Source organism: Megalops cyprinoides, chromosome 1 (assembly GCF_013368585.1).
Source record: "Megalops cyprinoides isolate fMegCyp1 chromosome 1, fMegCyp1.pri, whole genome shotgun sequence".
In the NCBI taxonomy this organism is placed as follows: Eukaryota; Metazoa; Chordata; class Actinopteri; order Elopiformes; family Megalopidae; genus Megalops; species Megalops cyprinoides.
Genome location: NC_050583.1, coordinates 69,149,920 through 69,167,929, shown reverse-complemented (window position 1 = coordinate 69,167,929; position 18,010 = coordinate 69,149,920). Strand labels below are relative to the sequence as shown.

The following is an 18,010-nucleotide window of genomic DNA, read 5'->3' as shown; positions in this document are numbered from 1 at the left end:
CGATTTTATTAAGTACCGGGCATAAGAAAAAGGCTTAACATAAGATGACGACCATATTGGCCATATTGGACCATATCGGTTTTGATTTTTTGATATGTGAAAGTATTTATGACAAGAGAAATTTGGTCTTCTTTGATCGATGTTTATAGGTACATTAAGCCACGTTAAGCTTGTTTCTTATAATGGCAGAAAAGCCTTAATGTTCCTTATTACAGCAGTAGGCCTACACATTGCTGATCACCACCCCAGTGTAGGCTGTAGCTCAAGTGAGGTCCTAACAGGTTAAACATGAAAATTTGCATTAAGATATTCCCAATAGGCCAACTGTAGGCCAGCCGCAAGCAGTATCTTTATAATGGGTTCCTATGGGGAAAACTTCATTGTTTATATTAAACCCATGGGGTCGTCGTATTGGTTCTTGAATGTGGCCATGATCAGAAACGTGTTAGAGAAGTGTAGTCCTGATACATCGCTGTTTTGGTCCATAATGCTATGTTAAGCTTTTTCCTTATAATGGGGGTCAATGGAGAAGAAACGGATTAACGCAAGATAGTTACCCCTTTCATTGGGTTTCAGTTTTGCTTTTTAGATAGGAGATAGTGTTTATGACATGTGAGATGTCAGACAAATTTGGTGATCATTGATCGCTGTTTTGGGACATTAAGCCATGTTAAGCTTTTTCCTTATTATGGGCGTGAATGGAGAGGAAAACGCTTAACGTGAGATAACGACCATACTCCTAGGATTTCGGCTTTGATTTTTTGACAGGAGGAAGTGTTTCTGACAAGAGATGTCCGAGAGAAATTTGGTGATCTTTGATCGCAGTTTTGGAACATTAAGTCACGTTAAGCATTTTAGAATGTCCCGAAACATTTTAGGCTATGTCATCAAAGGTCTGTGAGGAAGTGCTGAAACAATTCGATGCGTCCGGGAGAAGGACAGTAAACTTCAAATAGGTAGGCCAGATTTAATTATTCATTAATCAGTCAGTGGCGTTTCTCTCTCTCAGCTCTCTCGATGTGTGTGTACGTGCGAGGTCAAGTTTCTGTGCGTACCCTGAGATGAAATCCTGCAGGCGCCCCTGGTATGTATGATGTATGACTCTCAGACACACAGTTCCGGTCCAGGAACACAGCATTGGAGAGAGTGGCAGGTGCTCTCAGGGGGTGGAAAGTAATTGAAGTAATTGAAAGGAGAATTTTCCCAATTGCTGTTGAAACCAACAGTACAGGTTATTAAAGGGCAAAAAATAAACATTAATAAAGGTATTCTGTGCTATCCATCATTTATGCTGTTGGTACTATAATAACATTACAGTATTGACATTTAGCTGACACTCTTACCCACCCTTAAGTTGCTCTAACTTACATCAATTACAGGTTTTTTTTGCAATTTTATCCATTCATACAGCTGGATACTTAGAGGCACTTGTGGGTTAAGTACCTTGCCCAAGAGTACAGCAGCAGTGTTCCCATGGGGAACTGAACCAGAAACCTTTTGGTTATGAGTCCTGCTCTTTAACCACTACACTACATAACGGATGCAGCCAGTCTAGGCCCACAACAATGGGGCAAACCGACAGAATCACAACTAAACTAACATGGTAAAACTGTGTCCTAAACTGCACTGGAGAGCAGAGATGAACCTGGCACAATGGGATACACTCCTGTGTTTAACATTCAGTACGCAGCTATTAAAACAGCTTAGCATCCATATGACATATTTTTAACCAATGGCTTCCATCCAAGGATCTCATCAATGTAAAGCATATTGTTCTTGATTAAACTGAAAACTATGCACATAAAGTTATTTTGCCACTGTGGTTTCAAAATGAATATTATCCCAGAATTCCTTCCAACATATTTAACCCATCCGTTATGATGGACTGTCCCTTCTTGGTACCTTACTACCTGGCACCTCTGAACAGTACCTCTATTAAAGCTGTAATCTGAAACTGAATCAAATTACATCTTCAGAAGAGACCATAGTACTAGTAAGGCCACTCGATTGCACCATGAGAACACAAATATACAGTATTTTACATGAGAACTTCATATGTTTCTGCCCTTCTGTATTTATAATTTTGGCAAGATATCCAGAAGTGGAGAAATGTACTTCTTTATTAATTTTTTGAATAAAAAAATTCTGAATAAACGGATGGAAAAAACAGACTGAATAGAGTACGAGGATGACAGGATTCACACGAGCCATGGGGGCTTGACATGAGACAGGACTGGAGAACAGATGGTAAAGCAGAGCTAGATAGGGCTCATATCTAAACTTACAATTTGCCTAAACATACAACTTACAAACAGAGGAGCTGGCTAGCCAGTGAGGGAAACACTGATTTCAGCATAGACATATTTCCACTGACATCTCACATAGGGTGCACAGAGGGGACTACAGTGGCAAGGCAAGCGCACCCTGGTCAGCATAACCCACCCTAACATGGCAGGAATAGATCAACCGTATTCCACCAACAGATTTCCACTCACTGTTGGCAAATAACAGCTTGGATTCAAACCTGGGTATGAGCTGTGGAATTTGGCCTGTGCTTAGAACGAGGGCCAGCTGAGCCACTCAGGAATTGTAATGCAGGTAATGTATGTTTAAATGAAGTTACAGAATGCGACTAGCCCCTCTGAGAACACTACTTTGAAGCAGAACTCTTAAACTCAAGTACCTGAAGGGTTTCATTGACCTCCTCTGCAGAACAAGCATCTTAACTGCCTGAGTCTCTCAGAAGACCTTTATAAATCTAATTCTGAAACATTAACACAAATGTACCCAAATGTAAGTCGGGAGGAACTGCCAAGTACTTTTTCACATGATTCACTGTCAAAAATTTTGATTTTTTTAGCCTTAGCCGTATACAAAAACACGACTTTGTGAAGAATCTAGTCAGAGAATAGAAGAATAGAATAGAAATTTTTATGTGGAGAAATTAAATTAAACAGACTGATCCCAAGAACATAACCTGATTGGTCTCTAGAGACAAACATGAAGGCTACTCCTAATTAGAACCCCCAAGCAGACTTCAAGACTTACATCAAGTACAATGGAGTCTACTTGTTTAGCCTCCCACAGGCTTAATCACATTTCCTAGTACTCTATGTTTCTTATATCCAGAGAAAGTCAAATTTATATCCGTTCAAATCTAACTCAACAAGTAATTTATTAATGCTGTACAGACATCTGCTATGTTGTATCAATATTCCTTTGCTCCACTCTACATGGTACTGTGGTAGCTGCAATTCATGCTACAGTACATTACAATAATTAGCCAACCATTAGCATAGCACTTAAAACTTGCAGTGCATCACAAACCAGGAGATTTCAGTAAATGCTGTTCATGGTGGCATGAAAACACCCCATATATACTGAAATTTATACATATTGTGCCTAGATCCTTCACACATTTCACTTGCTTTGGTGTGTTGATCTTTACCTCACACTGAAAGCTAAAACTAATCAATCTGCACAAAAAGGCACAGCCTGTTGGTCAAAAACCAATTACCTGACAAGGACCCTTGTGTCCACCCTTCAGAATCCAAAACCCGACAGTCCTGACCATATCTAATTATAGAAATATAACGGGGAATGGGAGGCTGGGACACACTCAACTTCAGCATCGCTGCACTGGAAGAGTCCCTCAGCAGGGGAGGGAGGGTGGTGACCCCTTTGACCTCCACTTACTTAACAAGTGCCTTGCTCCCTGTGTGATTTGAGGTGAGGTGAACCACTGACACAGCATAAGCCTCCGGAGTCACAGCAGAGGAGAAATGGGTTGACCCCAAGGCAGGGAATTAAAACCTTGACATTGCAAACCACTGTCAAGAGCGGCCAAATAAAACTAATTCAGAGAATCCTGACTTGACTTATTGCACCCGCCCCACAAATGTGATTTTGAGTTGATTGTCACTTTCACCTCTGACATGAACCCTGAGAACAAACTACCTCACATCCCAAGACTGTTTCAGCATAATATCAAGCAAACACTTTCATCAGTTGAAGTCTTTTACAAGATGAAAGTGTATGCAGAAAGAAGCTGCCAAATCAAATTAATTAACTTAATTACCAGTTCCCATTGTTTGACTGAAAATGTGTCCCACATTAATCAGTCGAACTGTAATAGCTAAAGGGACATTATTTGTGTAAGCACAGTATTTTGTGGACCACACTAGAAACTCTGCCTTCCTGTGACATGACAGAAGTGCAAGAAAAAGCAGTGCAGGATAGGCTTTGTATGGATTTAATTCCAGCCATCCTTAAGAGACATCCAAAAATCTGAGAGGATTAAACAGGACAGGTCAGCACAAAATAAATCATCCAATCAATAAGACTGCCTGCCAAACCAGGATGCCTAACAAGCAGCAAGGGGAGAGACAGGTTTCTGAAACAGCACCATCTAGACAAATTGGCTCCCAGTTTTGTGGATATTCTCCAAATGGCCATGAAAGATCTATTCACAATGTAAAAAAAGCAACATACAAACAAATTACCTGTGTACTTCTCCTACAAAGTGATTTAGACACAAAATAAATGCAGGACGTGCTCTTGCAAAAATTGTAAATGCACATACATGCATGCTATTTATGTTCTATCTTTTTCTAAATGTATTCAATTGGGAATACATATATACAGTATGTGTTCTAGCCTTTTCTCAATTTTTCCTCCACTGGTGACAGCTTAAAGTGCCAAGTTGCAGTTTCAAAAAACGATTTTTATTAACATGTTAATAATACATTTATATACATGTTGGTTGTGCCAACATCCACTTAGATAATGAATATCATTGTAGATAATTCCAGCTGAAGGGGAAAGTGTAGGATAAGGGAAAAATGCATAGCTTAAACCTGTTTTTATGGAACTGGGATACTGGGACTTGTTGTCTGAGGTTATCAAGTGTGATTAACTTTACTTGGTGAGGAGTCAACTCTTACCTATAGATATAGATACAAATATAGACATAGATGTAAATGTATATATATATATATATAGATATAGATATAGATGCAGTGTGTAGAAATTGGGCTTTTCAAGTTCCATACACAGCACATACTAATAGAGGAGACCCTTAACGATGTGTCCCCAACAGCTGTTGACTACAGATGGTGGGGTGACTCTGTGCTTGCGTGTGTCACAGTCAGCACTAGGCTCCAAGAACAATGTATGCAACTCTTGCTGTCAGAACACCTGTAACCCTACTAATGTTTTTATGTTATCTGGATAACTGCATTAAGCAGTTTTGATTTCAACATGACACTCAGGTCCATGTTCAGACTAGCTCTTTCACAATGTGCCTCTGGGCAGCTACCTCATTCAGTGGGACAGTTTAACAGGGGATGCCAATTCAATTAAGCCAGGACAGCACCAGAGACTCCAGTGATCGTATGAGGATTGTCTATGGGCTCTCCAGCCTTAGCGGTTAACGATGAAGCAGGCAGGCAGAGGGACAGCTGAGGGACTGAGTACAGAAGTTTGATCAAAATCTTTGCAGGCCAGGATATATCCATTTCTATCAAAGCTCCACTATCTCTTTCTCCTGTGCAGACAAGACAATCAACGGAAAGGAGCAGTGCTTGTGGAACACATCCTATGACAGGGCCGAGGAAGATGTCAGACTGTGGCCCACAGGCGGGACTCCCTGTGCAGGCAGTGCAAAGATTCCATACAAGCTGCCAGCTGCTGAATGATGCGTACTGTGCAGCAGGCGAATCTCAAAGCAAATGATCCACTTTTTAGTCATGCCAGAAAATATAGTGGAGAAGAGTTAGCGTTCGGCTTGTCAGAAGTAAGACCGAATGCACAAATTTGGAACCACATATTCACGAGCCCTACAAACCCCCTCATCCCGCCCCTGCTTGCCCTCTTCTTCAGTTTCAGACACTGGAAGTGTCGGGTTGGGAGTGTGGCATGGTATGCCTTGGAGGATGGGGCCCACTCAGAATTCTCTGCATATTCTGCAAGGGAAGGGGGTCAACAATAACAACAAGCTGTCTAGAATGGCAGCACTAAATCAATTAATTACGGAACCCCAGGGAACAGACAGACCAAAATCAGTATGTCACAGGAGACTGGAAGATTGCTTCTCTTTTGGTTAGGCCTAGACTACAGTCAACCTCCAACACTTTCCACTGAGTCAGAGAACTCTGTTCAGGCTCTTGGAAAAAAAACAACTCTTCAGGAAACGCCTTCGACAAACCCAAGGCAACAACTTCTTTTAAATAGCTGAGAATCAGTGCCAGTGTCTTCTCTCAGCTTTTGCAGCAGCTTAGACCCCAAACACTGCAAGTTTGAATCTCAGTGACAGCACTTCTGTATGCTTGGAAGAACTTCTTCCCCTCAGGGAGAAATCAAGGAAAAATACAAGTGAAAGGTATGTATGATGGAGCACTGTAACTACTCTGAGTCAGCCTGGATAAGACCGCTAAGAAAATGCTGCAAGGTCAGCAAGGATCATGTGCCCCTCCAAGAGGGCAGAAACTGTTTCCTTTTCTGATTGTTTTCTCTGAATAACGGAAGACCTCACATTTTAATTTTCCCTTTCAAAGTTCCAAACAGCAACTTCTGTAAGGACCAACATCTCAGTCACCCTCTCGATGAATTTGACATGAACCCTGTTCGTCCAGAATTTGAAGTTACACTTCAGTACCTTCAATCTCACATTCAAGTGAAATTAATTAGGATTTGTTACATTCAGTCATACTGGGAAGATACATCTTTAAAAGGCTGTAGTTACAGCATCAGCATTCAGCTGAACTGAGCTGAAGCAAAGCAAAAAACAATATATAGACTTCCATACTGACATGAATGAACTTCATTCTTGCCCTGTCTGGTCTGTTCAGTAACACCTACTTTAAAGAAATAAAAAAACCCCACCATTTTCAGGAAGTTCCTTTTGAGAAATGCTCAGTTTCAACATCATGGACATGCAACTCTGGCCCTGGTGCTTCAGAGATGGTTTTGGTGTAGGGTCATACATTCATTAATTGGATCAGTTGCTAGGTTTAATTATGCTAAATCAATGGAGTTGAACATGCAGGTGATCAAGAAGTCATCCTTTAAAGAAACATAAACAATCTAAGGAGCAGCGGCATCCCAGTGTGTCCTGAGTGTCCTGTTTGGTGCCCATCACTTTCACATCAGTCCACAGGGAAGGCAATGGACTGCAGTTATTAGATCTGTGCTTTAGTGATGTATATAGTCAGCCTCACACAAGAATTCACTTTTTGGGCGCATATTATTATGACACAGTTATCGATAATTTCAACATATGTATCTGCAGCATGTCTGCTTTGTACTACAGTTAATGCCATGCTTAAATATTGTGTAACAATCTCTTCAGGCAAGAAGTACCATAAAGTGCCGTTGAGTTATACTTTTGCTCACGTGATACAAAGTCAGACCCAGCTACTTTCAGTAAAGGATCAGGGTGTTTGTATCTGACATTTCACAACTCAATAATATGCTCTTCATTGTCAGTAGGCTCAGTTCTGCCTTGAATCCAACAATCTGAAATTTGGAAATTTGTTTGGCCTCTCTATATTTTTATCCTACAAAGAATCTGGTGATGCTGTTGAGCTTTACTGAATTGATCAACACATAGAATAACAGTGGTTAGTTTGCATCTGTTTGTGTTCTGTTTGTTGCTTGTATACTGTCATTGAGGGAAAAAGGCAGACCCGTTCCACTGAATTCCAGAATACAGTCTCCTGCTATACAAAGGCGTGGGAGGAGAACAGCAAATGTTTCTGGAAATCAGGGGATGTCTTCCATGGGACAGGATGTTTCTCTTGGCTTTAATTTATCTTATAGTATTAAAAAGCACAGCACAACATAATTTTAAATCTGCCTGATAGGAAATTACTATGGTATTAGAAATTACTATTAGTATTACTCTTACAGACACATCACCGCTGTGCTCTTCATGATAGATATTTAACTTTAATATTTATTTTAATATTGACAGGGTTTTTATTTTTATGCTACACTTTTAATATTGTGTGTGTCTGCCATTATTATCCGGGATTATTCATATCCAACTGGACATTCCCTGAAGTTTTCTCTGGCTCTATGGCTCATGTTAAACAGAGCCTAATCACTAGAAAAAACATATCACAATGTCTCCATGCATGGACAATATATCAGAACTCACACGACAAAGGGAACTTTGCAAATAAAAGTTAGTGTGGTGCTTAGCTGTAAATATGCCATTCTAATAAAACCACAAGGCCCAACTATGAATGTTGCACTTCAATGCCTTCCTGTACTGCATAAATCTATCAAGCCATAGTGGCCTGGCTCTCGTGCCTTCCTTGGACATGAAAACTTCCTTCTTAGGTGCTAGTACAGGTGTGATATGTTGCCCTATATATTCAGTTACAGGTGTTTTGTTTGGATTCTAAACATTGAAATGAGAGGTGAAATGTTGACTTTCTCTTTTCTGGCAGCTGTATCGATTTCTCTGCCCTTTCAATGTCGAGCTTGACAATCTGAGCTTTTCAGACATTTGAAATAAATGCAGCATTTCAGAGTCACTGTGCAAGACATAAAAACCTTATGATTGGAACAGTATCAAATATTGGAACACTTCCTGTAGGCGGGTATCTATTTTGACTTACTCATGTTACAAAGCCATGCTGGTGGGTTTGGACTGAACAAAGATGTCAGTCAGAGACAGTGGCAGTGTATTCTGATGCATTTTGCTACATGATTCAATCGATCCTGCAAAAATGGTGGCTAGTGATGCTAAAATGACCTAGCTTGCACTGTACCATAGTAGACTATGAACTGAGTGAGTGCTTTGTCATCTGAAATTATCCTATTCAGTACAAATGTCTTGCAATAGGCAAGGGTCATAAAAAGGACTTACTATTTTAAGGGCCAGTTTGTACTTGTACAAAATGATTGATAAATCTATTGCTACCTATTAAATAAGCATGACTTTTTTAAGTAGTAAGAAAATCAATAGTGAACATAAAGTTAATGAAAAACAAACTTCCAACTTTAGAGTATAACATTTTTGTTTTAAAAATGTACTTTGTTATTGTTTTGAATTAGTAGGTTATAAATTTGATATTTACAGTTCAGCACTCACAAAAATGGACAGTACACCAAAAACCAAAGTGGAAATATTAATCCCTCTGTTGCCTTAATGTCAGCTTCTTAAGTGTCAGAAATAAATAATAGTAAGTATATAAATAGCAAAATGCTTATCAAATATTAATAACTGTGCGAACAAGCCTTTGAAATGAAGTGCAACCGCAGAAGGGCAAAGTTTCTGAAAAGTCTGACTTTGAAATGTCATGGAATGTTTAGGGACATGTGCTGCTTCTACTCCAAATTTAAGTTACCTCGAGAAAGCTGCTACAGAGTTCACAGGGATCAGCTGGGATTTGACAGCATAGCAAGAGGTCATGAAATGTACAGGAGCTGACAAATGACAAATGGTCCCCTCTATTCGGAAGTGCCAAATCTCTGCTGCTACAGTCCTCAGAAGTTGAAGGAGGAAAGAAAACTCAGTGAGTGCTTTTCGAAGTGACTCCTGGGTTGACCCTAGAAGGTCTGCAGTGCAAAAACAGAAATATCTTTGTTGCTCTGAGAGTTTTAGTGAACTGGTACATTTATCAGCGGGACAGTGACTTTGTCACCACAGATGCTCCAATTTCCATTTCTGCACACCCACCAACTTTCTCTTCCATTTCAGAGCTCTCCCTTCATCAATCCCAGCTAGTTCTTCATTTCCCTCCTCGCCTCAGTCCTTCCCTCTGTTCTGGTATAATTCACTGCTTTGCGCTACCTAAATTCCTTCTGAGAGATGGAGACAGACGTTGAATAGATGACCAGATTAAACTATTTCAAGTTAATCAGAGCTTTCTCTGCTAAGACAGAACCCACAAACCTGCTCAAGTCCCATCAAAAATCATCCCATCAAAAGAAACCCTGGAGACTGGCAGTGGACAGCAGTCTGTCATTTAAGCTGTGATACATTAAGACAGTGGCCACATATGCTGGTGATATAGCATAAAAATCATTTGCAAGTTCTTCGTACCTTTTCCTACAACAAGTGACTACATGGCTGTGTGAACAGAGTTCCTGGTTGCAAAGTTTTCTCTTTAGCTAAACAACAGTGTAATGCAACATTTGAACATAGATGGTAAAAAGGCAATATACAACCAACAGGCACAGCAGACACTAAATTGATTTTCTATTTTTGTAACACCTTCCCCAGTGCATTCAAGTATTGTTGACTCAGCCTACCCCAGACAAACATTAGGAACTCAGGATTAAATCAATGCAGAGAGAAAACAACATAACCATAAACTACAAATCTGTTCCAATACTCAGGTGCTTCTAAAATAAAACCAAAAAAAAAAACCCCAAAAAACTAGCCACTGTTTATTGGAACCCAATAATCAGCTTTTACTGCTGAAATTCAAACCACAGAAGCGCCTGAAATCTCTCAGGGCACTAATTTAGTAACTGCTTCCAGACACCACAATAGGAATCTTTTTAATCTTCCTGTAACTAGGCTTGTGCAGTTGATTACATGACAGAGATGTACAGTGCTGATTGCTGCTAAGCTGTGCCTTTAGTGGGGGATGTTTACTCCAAGAGGCCCAGTGTCCATTGCGAAGCTTAACAAGGTCAGTCTGTAGTGGGAGTGAGCACTTCCAGTGCAATGAACAGATAGGGGAGTTAAGTATTTATGGAGGCACACTCATAGACTGCACCGAACATGGGAATGCGTACGTTCTGCACTTCTTCCCCTAATTACACAGCTCCTTTGGCAATTGCATTAGAGGATGTGAAACATAACAGGGCTACGGCCCGGGTTCGATCCCGGCCGTGTCACTAGCCGACAGTGACGGGGAGCTCACAGGCGGAGCACATTGGCTTCGTTCCGCCGGGGATAGGGGTGGGTACATCGGCAGGGGCTTCGGTCCCATTAGGCTTTGGCTCTGGGTAACAGAGAGACTTTTAGCACCCTGCAATACAATCAAAATGTGAACATACAAAAAATAAAAGGGTGATTTTAAAAAGCATTAATTTCATGATTTTCACACTTCTCACCGCAATGTTTTAATCTTTTTGATGCTTTATAGAAGAAAAGTGCCAACAGCAATAAAAGGGTCTTTAATTTCCCCATCAAAGAGGGGGAAAAGTGAAGGGGGAAAAAAGAGAAAGATGTACAGTAACACATACATAATGGAGGAGAATGGTGATGAATGCAATGTCTATTAGATATCACAATTATTAGAGGACACAACTTTTGAAGACTCAACCATAAAGCTATAACCACCATCCTTATGCAGAGGTTTGGGATGCTGCAGAAAAACGTCTGGGTCCACCGATGAAATACAGCTGAATCATGGGACTGTAAACAATGGGCCAAGCCTTGATTCCCTGACTGTCTGTGTTGATGTCTGCATTAGCAAGCATATGAAGAGAGTTCATGCAAAGAGAGATGCAGGTGCACATGGCACAGGGTATTTATGAGTGAGCAGAGAAAGGCACACGGGACTGGGTTAAGACAACTGTGAACAGAGACTCACTGGTCATGTCTGGTGTCCGGGACACTGCGGTCCATTCGAAGCTTGTCACTCTCCACCTGGTTAAATTTGTTGCGGGCGTAGGGATCCTGTCCTGGCTTCACCAAGGTCGCGCCCACATACACATCCTGGTCAAAGTCCTGCCACCTCACCTTCCCTGCAAACAACATAGCAGGAAAAGCAGGGTGCAATGGGGGTAAAGGGAACTTACGTCCTCTAACAGGACTTGCAGAAATGAACTCAAGGGAACAGCTGGCTACATTTATATGGGATCTTTCTTCCAGCTGCAGTTATAAATTTGATTTTGGATTCAGGAATAATACAGCTTCTGGGTGTAGAGAGTTTGAGCAAGACATTTTTATGTTGTAAATTGCTTGATAGCTTCTTTGCAAAAAATAATATATGAAACACTATGTAGAGTTCAGTGTCTAAAATATGTTGGTCAAGGCTATTCTTTATAGCTATATTACTTAGGGGAGCCCACACATGATTTTCACACAACCTGGTTTCCATTGTGCTCATATCTACATGACCAGGTAGTGCTTTCTTGTAATGTATAGACTTTAATTTTTTTGTTCTAAACTACCCTTTCATCCAAAGTCAATGTCAACAAATGCTGAAGTGAGATCAATTAAAATTTAACCTCTAGGGGGAAAAAATAAACATACTCCTTTTTACAGCAGTGCTGTGGTTTGTTTGAGCTTGTTCAATAAAAAGGATAAAAGCTATTTTCCTATAATATAGTCAGCGTACATATATTGCTCTCTCCTCCCGCATTCAGCTCCCAGCTTTCCCCCTTGCCACCGCTTGATTTATTCCATTGTGCCTTGCCAATCCCTGACTCTGACCTCTCCAACCTCCTCGTAATCTTAGAACCTGCCACCTGCCACCTGTATGTCTTCTCATCTACTGCTAGCTACACTTGCTACATTTGCTCCCTTTCATTCCTTAGGTTCTAAACTTTTCCCTCACTAGCTAGCTATTTCCTTGCTGCCTTTAAGCAAGCCTATACGTCACTACAGTGAAGCCCATTCTTCAGCCACTCGCATTCCATAACTGTAGACCCCCTCTCTCTCAAAACCCCTTCAGGGTGCTGTTCACAAGTGCTGGTCACCTTATTTCCTGTAGTACTACTTCCTCAACCTACTTCAGTCAGGATTCAGACCTCATCATTCCACTGAAAGAGGTCTCCCAGCAATGTCTGCTGCTCTGCATGCAGATAGCTTCTTAGGGAAACTTTCTGCAGCATTTCACAAGGCTTATTAGATTCTCCTGAACATCCACATTGAGCTGGGAATTTCAGCACTGTCCTGGGTTGACTTACCTTATCAGAATGAACCCACAAGGTTTTGAGTGATTTGTCCTAAGCCCCTGAGCCCCTCCCTGTCAGGTTCTGTCCTGGTCTTTGTATACTTCGCCCCTCTCCTTGCCCCTTTTCACATCAAAAGTATGGTGACGACACCAAACCTTTCCTGCCCTCCCCCTCCCCCCCCCCCCCCCAAGAAGCAGGTCACCATAAGAGTTTCAGCTTGTTTAACTAACTGGTTTATTGTAAACCTGAACCTGGCCTAATCTGACCAATCCTACTTTACAGTACTGTAGGCCTCTTACAATTTATGGACCTCACCACTTGACTTAAATCTCTTGTATCTCATAGGTAGTGAATCTTGAATTACATCCCTACATGACAATCTAGCTCCACACAGCTGCTGTCTTCCATTTAGTTCACTAAAGTTCACTCACCTCATTTAAATGTCAGCTGCTCACCTGGTACTCTTACTGCTCCCATTATACCCAGATTTAGCCTCTTCCAGGTAAATTACACTGAGCACAAATGGCAGACCACTATCTAGTCAGAAACCTCTATTCTGACCTAGTACCCCCTAAACTACATAGCTATATTTAAGTACCTCATCTCCCTCTCTTCTCTTGTATATTGTGAAGCTACATAATTTTCCATTCAGTCCCAAACAAAATAGGAAAAGTAAAAGTAAAAGGTTAGGATTAGCCCAGAGGTGTTTCTAGCTATTGAAAAGATCAGGGGCTAAGTCAAGTTTGCCTGGGGCTTATCTTTTTTTTTTTTTTTGAGGGAGATCGGCATCGGTAGGTTGGGGAAGTTATATCTACCTTTATAATAAATAAATATTATCACACCTTCAAGTTCCACTCTGTTACACGGTCTGTCTGTTGTTTTGCTATAAACACCTCCTTTTTCAGGGCAAAAATATTCAGAGCTAGGCTTAAAATATTTGGGGCTATAGCCCCAAATGATCGGACCTAACAACGCCACTGGATTAGCCTGTGCTGAAACCTCATTTCAGCCTTCTGCTGGGTGCTGCAAAATAAGGCAAATTGACCAACATCAGAGGATTCTACTTAATAAAATAAAAGCGGACAGAACTGGTGAGACTTAACAGACATAACTTGAATTAACTAGCTGTGTGGCAGTTTATCTAGGACATGATAACAAACTTTTGTTTATTGGCAGGACTCCTTTTGTTAGTGGTATGATGGCAGCAATCTTTGAAAATGGAGTGTTGTGAAATGAAAATTTACATTGACACCTGGACGTCAAAATAAGTTTCAACCCCAAAACTAGCTACAAAATGTTTAGCTTGCACATTCCAAAACTTAAAATATTCAATACTTCAAGTGTTAGAGAGCGGAGCTTTCACAGGGCAAGGAAATGATAACATGCGTTTCCCCAAACACAAATGAACAAACTGCAACAGCAAACAAATACTGTCAAATAGAGACAGCCAGTGCCTTAGGCTTAGAGTGCATAAAATATAAAACTGAGTCATCTTTAATCCCTCTGTTTATCATAGACAACAAAAGGCAAGGCTTGGTGCTTCCCCTCAATACACACCAATGCAGCTTGTGATTAATTATTCTGTTAACTGTTACGTAAATAAGGACTCTTAATCACATGACAGCAGAGGATTGCATTAACTGTCAGAGAGAAGGAGCAAGGGGGAAAACTATGAGTGATTAATCTCGTTGAGCTGCAACACCTCATCTTCACCACTATAATTACAAATGCCTCAGAATAATATATCATTGATACTAATTTTCTTTTGAAATATTCATATTCAGCAGCCCACAGGGACTACTGTGACAGGGCTGTGAGGATGAATAAATAAAACGAACACTGACACATGAGCTTAGGATAAAACAAATGGCTCTTCCTCTTGCTAAATTTATGTCCCGTATGTTAAGTGTACATACGTCGATTAAGCTTTACCTTTGAACCATCATTAAATGTAAATCATTAAACACACTGAAGAATTATGATTAAAACACTAAAGGCTAAGGTCTACTTTTTGCTCATGCTGCAAGACCATTTTCAGAAAGAAAGTGGAGATTTCAAGCATGTCAGGTACCTGAGTTGACCAGCCCTGCTTGACAGTAGCATTCTCACAGAGGGGTTAACTTCATTAATTTGATAATGTCATTTAGTCATGAAATGAAGGCATAAAAACTCCCTAGAGGGATACAATTCCTGCTTGGATTTGCTTCTAATCATTTTCCCACAAGAATTAGAATACAACTAAATGTTTTGATGCATTTTGACAGCATAACTGCATTCATGGGCGGCAGTGTAGCATAGTGGTTAAGGAGCAGGACTTGTAACCGAAAGGTTGCCGGTTCAATCCCCGCTAGGACACTGCTGCTGTACCCTTGGGCAAGGTACTTAACCCACAGTTGCCTCAGTAAATATCCAGCTGTATAAATGGATAAAGAACTGTAACCTATGTAAGTCGCTTTGGGTAAAAGCGTCTGCCAAATGAATAAATGTAAATGTAAATTCATATATTGGCAAAGAATTTCAAGGATTCCCTTAAAGCAACTGGACCATGCAGAACATGGCAACCTTTGAGGGGTCAAACGGGAAGATTTGTCCAACGAACTCCTCCAGTTCTACAAGGGTATTGCTGGGTCATTGAGGAACATTTTGGCAAGGAGCAGATACGTTCTCTCTGTGCCATGGCTGCTGGTGACTTTGGCCAGGGCTGTGGTTTCCTACCAGTAGCTGGGCATATTATGCTGGATCAGCACTATGAGGGCCAGTACAAGCTGCAGAACAGTGGGTGGATAAAGGCTGAGTTCTGGGTAAAACCCGTCTCTTCTGCCTCAGCCATATTTTAACAAATTTTGTTATACAGATTTTTTGCATAAAGGAATAAAACATTTAAAATGTAAGTAATTAACAGGGAGCTGCCTCAAATTTCTCATCATATGCAGTTTTAGGTAAGAAGTGATGACATTATATTAACTGTGCCGAGATGTTTTGCTGTTTAACGGTCTCCATTGTGAAATCTGTGAAGTCAAGTGAAGTCGAGAGGAACACACTCCAGTTGTTGAGGGGCCTCAGTAGTAAGTGGTACTCAGACGGACACAACTGAGTTTTAACAAAACCCTAAAAGCAGGCTCCAGAGCACAATATTCTACCAATATGGCATATGATTATAGGTGCAGACGAGGGCACTATCATACCCAGAGTAATAATGCTTCAGTTTTTCCCTTTTACATAGGGTAAGGGGGAGGCATGTTTATTACAGAACTGGAGGTTGAACAGCTCTCTACGGACAACTCTGTTTTTCTAAGTCTAAAAATGCTATCAAATGTTTCGCACAATGCAATGATTTAGGAATGAAGTGTGAAAGTCAGACTGTACTTATACCTGGGGCATAAAGTTTCAAGCTGCCCATTTGTATTAGATCTTTGTTTGATTGAAGCACAAGCTCACTTAGTGGTGCACCAGGGAGGTGAGTTTCTACCTGAGTGTTTGGCATAGGGACAAAAGATTACACTTATGCATGGGACCATTAAATTGACTATTGAATTTGGTTGCTCTTTAACTGGATGACTAATTAACCTTGTGTTATTGGTCTGGCCTTTGTAAACAGCTGAAAGAACAGGACATGAAAAAAGGAGGAATTTGAACTCTAGTTCTGTGGGTGGGGTAAACAGTCAATGAACACCATTCCTATAAACTGGTGGGTTGAGCTGTGCCTACCAGGAGGGAGTGTCTCCAGGCTGTGGGTTTTGTCATCTGCACTGCTATGTGCCAGATTCCTCTTTGATGATTCAATTCCATTCCAGTCATCCTGCAAAATGGAGAGAAAAATAATCTGAATGTGGGATAAACTTTTTACCATTGTGTTTTTTTAGCTGCAATAATCATAAAGCCTTTCCTAATCAACGCACTCCTACTGCAGCCACGTCGCCCCCCCCCCCCAACCCAAGTGGTGCTTACATTTGGCTGACACAAGTTTGAGTATTTTTCACAAGAGGTGGATTTTCATGTATGTATCATTTAGCAAATCGCTGTGGAAGTCACTCTACATAAGAGCGTCTGCTAAATGAATGTAATGTAATGTTATGTAATGAATGTAATCAGCACGCTGAACCAGTGTTTTGCTCCATGTAGTGTGCGATTCAGCCACATCTCTTGGACAGATCTTTGGAGTAGTATGTAACAGATAGAAATATACATGTGCTCTGGTGGAAAAAAAAGCCACAAGACTGGATAAGCAGTGCGAGTTGAGCTCGTTCACCTTGTCAACAGGAAATGGGGCAGGGTGAGAAAGTGACTTGCTTGAAACAGTCGATAAAGTCTCTGAACAGAAGTGAGCAGACTCGAGCAATCTCCTCCAAACCAGCATGTTGTCTTTGTCCTCATTAAATATGGCGGAACATAAGACTTGGTGTGGGAAGGTGGATGAGCAGGTTAAACTGAGGAGTAGTGGCAAGCAGTCTCAAGCGCATCTCAAGCTGTGAACAAAACTGCAGAATGCACTGTTGCCGATCAAAATGAAACCTGTCTTTTGCACAGCTGGGGTGTTTCCATTAGCATCTCCACAAGAAAATTGCTGCAACTTCTCATCACGCGTGGGAAGGCTAAGTGACTACCTCTTAGTGAAAGCAAATTTGAAAATGCATGAAAATTTTCTTCTTTTTTTCTTCAGACAACAGGGGTATGGATCAATTAAAATTGATGAGACCTTATAACTCACAGATGTCTGAATAATGGCATGAGTAATAGCAAGACTGATGCTGCTAGTTCTGAAAGTTCTAAAGGTAGCCTGTATCAGAATGAGCAAGTGTTAATATGGACTTATTAGTCACCATCCAAGTTCTATTTATGCATGTAATTTCAAGGTTCTTGTGTGCAAAGTTCAATCCTTTAAACACTCATAAATTTCTAAAGTGTCAGATGCATACACTTCAGAGATTTTGACCATTTTATACTGTTGTATAACCACTTTCATGTGCTTCCAAGAATCTAAATAGAGGAGCGTTATTGTTTCTATACAAGTAAATACTGTATTACACTTTGACCTTGAATTGTTTTTGAATAATTGAATATAACTTGAATAACTGAATAACTTCAATAATTCTAGTACAACAGAGAGAGGTGAAATGCTTAATGATAGTTTGATAGGGTTCAT

At 40.6% G+C, this 18,010-nt stretch overlaps 1 protein-coding gene across 1 annotated transcript in view; it reads right to left on the bottom strand.

Moving 5' to 3' along the window:
- LOC118787838 (polypeptide N-acetylgalactosaminyltransferase 2-like) overlaps nucleotides 1-18,010 on the bottom strand; it is an 89,685-nt gene that overhangs the window by 15,930 nt on the left and 55,745 nt on the right. The window contains exons 2-3 of the mRNA XM_036543555.1: nucleotides 16,576-16,666; nucleotides 11,559-11,712 (exon numbers count right to left, since the gene is read on the bottom strand). Of these exons, the coding sequence (XP_036399448.1) occupies nucleotides 11,559-11,712; nucleotides 16,576-16,666 (245 nt within the window). The remainder of the gene's footprint in view (nucleotides 1-11,558; nucleotides 11,713-16,575; nucleotides 16,667-18,010) is intronic.